Source organism: Artemia sp. Qi Xiang Cuo, chromosome 6 (genome assembly GCF_049724085.1).
Source record: "Artemia sp. Qi Xiang Cuo chromosome 6, ASM4972408v1, whole genome shotgun sequence".
Lineage (NCBI taxonomy): Eukaryota > Metazoa > Arthropoda > Branchiopoda > Anostraca > Artemiidae > Artemia > Artemia sp. Qi Xiang Cuo.
Genome location: NC_142799.1, coordinates 63,336,791 through 63,344,281, shown reverse-complemented (window position 1 = coordinate 63,344,281; position 7,491 = coordinate 63,336,791). Strand labels below are relative to the sequence as shown.

At 35.9% G+C, this 7,491-nt stretch overlaps 1 protein-coding gene across 1 annotated transcript in view; it reads right to left on the bottom strand.

The window, feature by feature from the left end:
• Positions 1-7,491, bottom strand: part of LOC148951494 (chloride channel protein 2-like) — a 163,559-nt gene that overhangs the window by 73,453 nt on the left and 82,615 nt on the right. Inside the window, exons 7-8 of the mRNA XM_089090912.1 lie at positions 4,777-4,861; positions 2,106-2,207 (exon numbers count right to left, since the gene is read on the bottom strand). Coding sequence (XP_088947038.1) covers positions 2,106-2,207; positions 4,777-4,861 — 187 coding nt within the window. The remainder of the gene's footprint in view (positions 1-2,105; positions 2,208-4,776; positions 4,862-7,491) is intronic.

The following is a 7,491-nucleotide window of genomic DNA, read 5'->3' as shown; positions in this document are numbered from 1 at the left end:
CTTTGGGGACGGGCGGAGGACCTTTGGGGCACAGGGAGGGCCTTTGGGGCACAGGGAGGGCCTTTGGGGGTCTTGAGGGGCAGTTGGGGACCGGTGGAGGGCCGTTGGGACCCCGTTGGTCCTTTGGGAGCTCGATGGGCCTTTGGGGACCGGAGGAGGGCCTTTGGGGGCACAGGGAGGGCCTTTGGCGCCCTGGGAGGGCCTTTGGGGGTCCGGAGGGGCAGTTGGGGACCGGTGGAGGGCCTTTGGGACCCCGTTGGTCCTTTGGGAGCTCGATGGGCCTTGGGGGCCCGGAGGCGGGCCTTCGGGGGCACAGGGAGGGCCTTTGGAGCACAGGGATGGCCTTTGGGGTCCGGGGGGACAGTTGGGAGCCTGGGGGACATTTGGGGCCTGGGGATGGCCTTTGGGGGTCTGGGTGGGCCTTTGGGGGCGCCGGTGGCCCTTTGGGAGTTTGGGGGGCTTTGAGGACCGGGGGCTTCCTTCGGGGTTGGGGTAGGAGGATTGGAACCCTTTGGGGTTGGGTTAGAGGACCTCACAACACTGTTCAAATGAAACTTGTGTATTATAACGACCACAGAGTTTCACCATTAAATTCTCTTCTAAAATCTCTTCAAAAATCTTCTTTTAAAATGTCTCTATCTGTTTCGCCGAAATAGTTCCATAACCTGTCTAAAACGGTTTCGCCCAAATAATCCCTAAACGTAAATTCAGCGTGTTCCTTTGTTATTGGCATCTCTGCGCTAACGCATTTCAAATTAATATGAAACCTTTTCGCGCGCTAAAACAATTCATCGCTAAGATGTTTCTTGCCTAATTGTTTCCATGGCCTTTGGTTATTAATATCCTTTGGAGTTCGACCAGTAGAACTGTTCCCGACGCAAAGACATTAATGACTTGGATCTATTCCTGGAGAAATGTTTCTAGGCGAAATTTTTTAAAGTCTGACAGATGATGTCATTGATTGATTGATCTGTCAAGAAAGGGAAATTAATTTGTTGTTTCTAAGGGGAATTATTGATTCACGATAGGTGAATTGAGGTCGACAGCACAGGTGTTCTGACTCGTGACAGCACCACGTGATTTATGGTTTTTCAAGTGAGAAAGTTCCTGTTTTTCAAATTCTCACTGACAAAAACCATAAAACATCCAGTTTTTTCAAATTCTCACTGACAAAGTCCATAAAAACATACAAAAATGTGACAAAATTCCTGTTTTTCAAATTCTCACTGACAAAATCCATAAAAAACATCAAATAAATCGACCGACACACATAACCATCCATGAATTATGTAAAAAAAGTTATAGGTGGCAGCAGGGGTGAGGGATCGGACCTCCTGACCCCTCTCTACTTCCGTATTTCGCAACTCGATCATTTAGCCCAAAAGGATACGCGGTACCCATAGTATGAATCCAATAATATTCTCGTCTTCTGTATTCATCATTTTTCCTTTCTTTGGTAAGGTTTTCTAGATTAAGATATTCTAAGGTTGTATTAGTTAAACTAAATATTGAGCAATTGACATTATTGCAATGTTGAACTAGATAATTATTAGTTTTTTTCCTGGTAATTATAGTTTAATGTCCCGAAATTTCTTATATGTTTTATTAAATGTTTCCCCCCCATATTGTAATTGACAATTTTTACATATACATATATATATATATATATATATATATATATATATATATATATATATATATATATATATATATATATATATATATATATATATATATATATATATATATATATATATATATATATATATATATATATATATATATATATATATATATATATATATATATATATATATATATATATATATATATATATATATATATATATATGCCATTAGTCTTTTTGCTTTCTTTCATCAGTAAGAAATAGATGCCCCATGACCCCAAAAGATACTTTTCAACTAATGTGTACTAGATTTTTCTTACTACCGATGATTAGAGCGCAATGTTTACCGACACGCTTATCTTTCCCCCTTGAAAAATAATGGCACAAGAAGATAAACTGTTCTGATGGAGGAGTAAGCTTGTATTTATAGTTACTGATGGACGCCTCCCCTGAAATTGAAGTTGAAAGTATTACTTACTTCTTTTGCAGAAATCTGTTGAGTCTCTTACTTTTTCTCATAAACAGGACATATTTTCGATGACAAAACACAAATGCGGCGCCAAACAGTCCACTCGTCACTCTGATAAAGATAATACATTAACAAAGTAAAAAAAAAAAAAACATTCAATAGCTATGTGTTACATCTCTACAACTTCCAAATTCAACGTAGGCCTGCTATAAGCGTACCGTTTAGTAGCTATGACGGCATTATTTACTTAGTTTATGATTGTTATTTTAGTATTGTGTTTTTTAATTCGTGTAATATTTACTTGATTTCTCATTTACTTAGTATTTAATTACAATAAATGCAGCACCAAACAATTCACATGTCACTCTGATAAAGATAATATATTAATAAGAGCAAAAAGAAGAAACATTCAATGACTATTTATTACGTTTCTACAAATACAACATAAGCCCACTATTATGCGACTTGGCTACTATTTTTGATTGCATGATTTACTTATTTTATTATAGCCATGCGTGGGACAGGGGGCTCTGTGGCGTGGGGGAAACTAGAGCTAGGACTTCTGGGGCTTTTTATTTATGTTTAAACTGGGAGGGGAGAGCCGTAATTAAATCATTTATTTAAATTTTGCAAAATTATATATTCAAATTTACAAAAATTACTTGTTTAAATTTCAAATTATACAAAATTTTAAAATTATTAGATTATTTATTTATTAGCTTTCGCCTTGTCACGAAAAAATTCTGTTATGTTCTTATATAACTGTAATGTTCTGTTATACGTTCTGTTATACGCGGTTTTAACAGTTTTTTTGTTTAAATTAACACATTTTAGCTCATATATTCAAAAGATTTGTTTAAAAAAAATAAAATAGGCCGTCAAGAATCAATGCAACCAGATATTTTCCTGGTTGAGGTTTCCTTAGTACTTTAACTTTAATCAAGGCGTCTTCACGACTTAAATTTTTAAGCAAATCCATATGAATAAAACAAATATTTTGCACAAAGAATCAATTCAGCACATTTTCTCCAAAAGATGTTTACCCTTTACAAGTCCCTGCTGGTCCTTTCAAGTCAAAATTTAAAATCTGATTAAATTTGATTAAGTTCAACATCCTCCTCAAGATTCATCGAAAGTTTTATCTTAATGCCTTTACCCGTTTCTGGTATATTGCTGGTCCGCCCTTTTTGCAACCTGGATGCATAATAATACCTATTTGCAAACATAGGGCAACTTTCAGAATTTAAAACCCTTCATCAAGGGGCAGTGGACAGTTATATAATCCCCATATATTAAGATTTGTTTAAAAAAATAATACATTTTTTAAACAAATCGGGACTTTAAGGGGAGGGGCAGCTAAAAAAACGGGGAAGGGGTATTAGTTGCCCTTAATCCCTTTTTATTCTTAAAAACAGCGCTAGAACTTACAACCCTCCTCCAAGGGTCTGTGGACTGTTATGTCATCCCCATCCTCCAGAGGTCTATTGGAGCCGTCGAGTGTTTCAAACAAAATAGCTATCTAAAAATATGATCATATTTTTAAAAGGGCTTAAGGGGAGGGATAGCTAAAAAAGGCGTGGAAGGAGAATTAGTTGCCCCCAATCACTCTTGACTCTTAAAAAGGACACTAAAACTTCCGATTCCCAATCTAATGGGTCCCATTTAATATTTCTATGAGAAAATCTTCCATAGGAATTGGCCTGGTAAAGAAAAAGTAATGCATTGAAGCCCTATGAAGTAAATTTGTCCATCTGTGAGTCTTCTAATGCTCTGGTGTTTGGTTACAGGGCCTGCTCAATGGTTGTCGACTGTTTATGAAAACTCTTGGTAAGCGTGCTTTGCGAGTTGATTTCTTAAAATACTTCACAGGGAATCAATAAAATGATTGGTCAAAAGGCCCCCTTCAATAGGAGTTCAGCTTAAATTTATGCTAGGTCAATTATAAGTTTTTTGGATCAGTACTTTTCAAATTTTTATGGAAGGTCTTTTGATCAAACCTATGCGGATAAATAGAATTGGAGGGTTGGAAGGGTTGGCAGCTCCCTTTAATCAATGCATGAAGTGTTTTTAATTAACAAATAATAACGCAAGGAATGACCAGTTTCAAAACTTATAACATGCAGATATTGCCCTAAATATCAGGGGCTACATCCTAAAAGCCCCATGCCTTTTATGCTAAATTTAAAGGTTTCTGTTAAAGGGGTGAGCAATTATTAAAGCAAAGTGGTATTTAAATGGGTGATCGTATCAAACGAGTAACACTTCAAAATTGGGAGGGTGTCCTAGGATAAAAGTTTTGATTTCCCTTAAGCTGCAAAAGAGGTAAAGAGACAGCAAAGTGCCATTTTCTGGTGGAGGTGTAACAGTCCCCAAATCCCCTCAATGAAGGCAGCAACAATTTAATTAAAAATAAATCTCACAGAAATTAGATGAACGATCAAATATTCTGATAGAAATGTCAAGAAGAGTCCGAGAATTAGTACATTTTGCGTTAAGAGATGATGGAGACAGCATATAAGAACTATTTACAAAAACAAACAAACAGACTTTTATTTTAAGTCAAAGGTGTGAATTGGAAATGAGCATAGTTCTTTTGTGCTATAATATCCCTATCTATACAAGTTCATAGGAAAGAATTACTTAAACTGTTGAACCACTCTAGCTAAAAAAAAGGACTTACCCAATCAACGCATAGATTACAAGCTCTTGAGGATCGTATGGTAGCTCCTGGGGGAAATTTGTTTTAAATATTGCAGTGATTGTCTCTAGAAATAAAATCAATACGATAAAGTTATTTATTTTATTTATTTATAACCCACAAATGAACATAGAAAATGACACTGCGGGGTAATGAAAATAGAAAAGAAAAAGAACAAACTAACACAACAATATCATAACGAATATATTATACAATATCATAATCATAATCAATATAATGATCAAACCGTATTAACATTTCACACCAGTTCAACAATATCATAATTGACACGACACACAATAATAAAACAGCACATCATAATGAAATATTAGGAAATATTTCATTATTAGATAAACTGGAATATTAAACAACTATAAAATAAACAAAGAATGTTTTTCTATTCAAATAAAATCTATTCATATGATTAAAGGCTCTTTATTTATAGAGCTATTTCCAGGTTATTTTTATTGAATAAAGTAAATATTGCGATTATCTGTTAAGAAAATAAAAATTATTTGTTTCTATTGAAGCTATTATAGCAAATTCGTCGCTTTAAAACTGTCTTTTTGATCTTTGGCTCTGACCAAAGATGAAACTCACATCCCAGGGTGACTTTCACAATGAGGTACAAGAATACCAGAAAAAAGTTTTTCCTTTCTTGGGCGTAAGCCGTCTTAGAATTTAGGGGGGAATTGGCAAACCATTTTTTCTCCAATCCTCACAAAAGAGTATTTGCTAAGTTTGTCCTTATTTATCCATTTCGTCCGACAAGCTCTTTGACAAGTCAGTAGTGATTAATATGGACAGAAATCACCAGAATTATTTTCCGGTCAGTAATCTTGACCTTCTATGTAGAGAGGTTACCCGCTCTTCGCCAAATAAAGTACATATTGGAGCACCACTTGTTTTACCACGCGTGACAGACTTCTGCCATGCCACTTATCTTCGTGCCCTGCATGGCACACTTTGCATCACAAACGTGACAAATCCCCCAAAAGGTTGCATCCACCACCGGTGCAAACGATTTTTGAAATTGGGCAGCTCATCGGTCTATGTTTTCCGTATAACCGAGTCAAACTCAAAACGAGCAGAAATTAATATAAGTTGGGCGCAAAACCCCTGTGCCTTCCCAAGGCCAGAACATAATTTGCACTTTACTGAAAAAAATATCAATGGTATTACTTTTATAACTTTAATAAATCAAATAAAATTAACATTTTCAGTACTAAATATCAGTATATGCATATTAAACTGACAATGCACATTTATTTGTATTTTTTTTTCAGTAAAGTGCAAATTATGTTCTGGCCTTGGGAAGGCATATGGGTTTTGAGCCAAACTTATGTTAATTTCTGCTCGTTTTGAGTTTGACTCGGTTATTTATTTTAATTTCTGTTAGTTTTGGGTTTCATTTATTTATCGATGCTGATTTGCGGTAGTTTCACGCTTGGTAGATTATTTGATTTGATCTTCGGTCATATTTTGTTTAATGGAGCTCTTTAGTTTTCTTCCAAAAACTTATTTTATGGAAAAAATTTTTTTAATTAATTTACGTTCGTTTTATATTGACATAGTCTTTTCAGGGAAAAAGAAAATAATACTTAAAATCTTTTCGTTTTTCTAAGACTTACATACACCCTTTTAAAAATCTGGACACAAATAGTAGCGATTAATTTCGTTTCAAACCTCCTAGTTGACCTGAAATGGGAAACTTGATACCATTCGCAAAAAAATCTGAGTACTTTCTTTGATAGGTTGGATACACTCACGCTGTTTTACTTTGGTGAAATTTTAAGAGCAGAAGTAACCCCGAAAATTTGAAAATAATACCATCAGTCGTTCTGGGGATAATGCTAAGATGCCTTATTGCGAATTAGCATTATCACAGTTCATTTTTAATTTAATTTTAAGGCAAAATTTTGTTTTTCAACATAAGGGCAAATGGGAAGGTGGGCGTGGGAGGGGGATTAGTTGCCCTAGAATCACTTTTGACTATTAAAAAGGGCGTCCGCCCTTTCTATTTTCAATCGAATGAACCCTATTCGAAGTTCCTACGACAACTCCTTCGATACAAAGTGCCCTGGTCTAAACAACAACAGCAACAAAAATAATACATTATACGCACATCGATCTTTACTGTAAAAGTTTCAAGCCTTCCAATCCCTTTCGACTATTAAAAAGAACACTAGGCCTTTCCATTTCCAATCGAATGAGCCCTTTTTGAGTTTCTACGACAACACTTTCTATAAACACCTTATATGCTCCATGGGCATAAATTAAAACCCTTACACTAAGGGCTGTGAGGGTGGTTGTCCTTCTCTAAGACATAATTTCCGGAACTTTCAACTACGTTAAACAAAATGGCTCACTCAAAATTTTGATTAGATATGTTTGGGGATAAGGTGGGCGTGAGAGGGGGAGTCAATTACTCTCTACTCGCTTTCGACTATTAAGAAGGGCAATTTCAATTTCCAAACAAATGAGCCCATTTTGAAATTTCTACATTAACTTTCTATAGAAACCTTATATGCCCCCAGGGCATAACTTACAACCCTTGCACTGAGTTCTCTGAAGGGGTTATCATCCTAAAAGACCTAATTTCCAAAACCTTCGACCACGTTGAACAAAATGGATATCTCGAAATTTTGACTAGATGTGTTTGGGGAAATAGTGGGCATGAGAGGGGGGTTAGTTGCC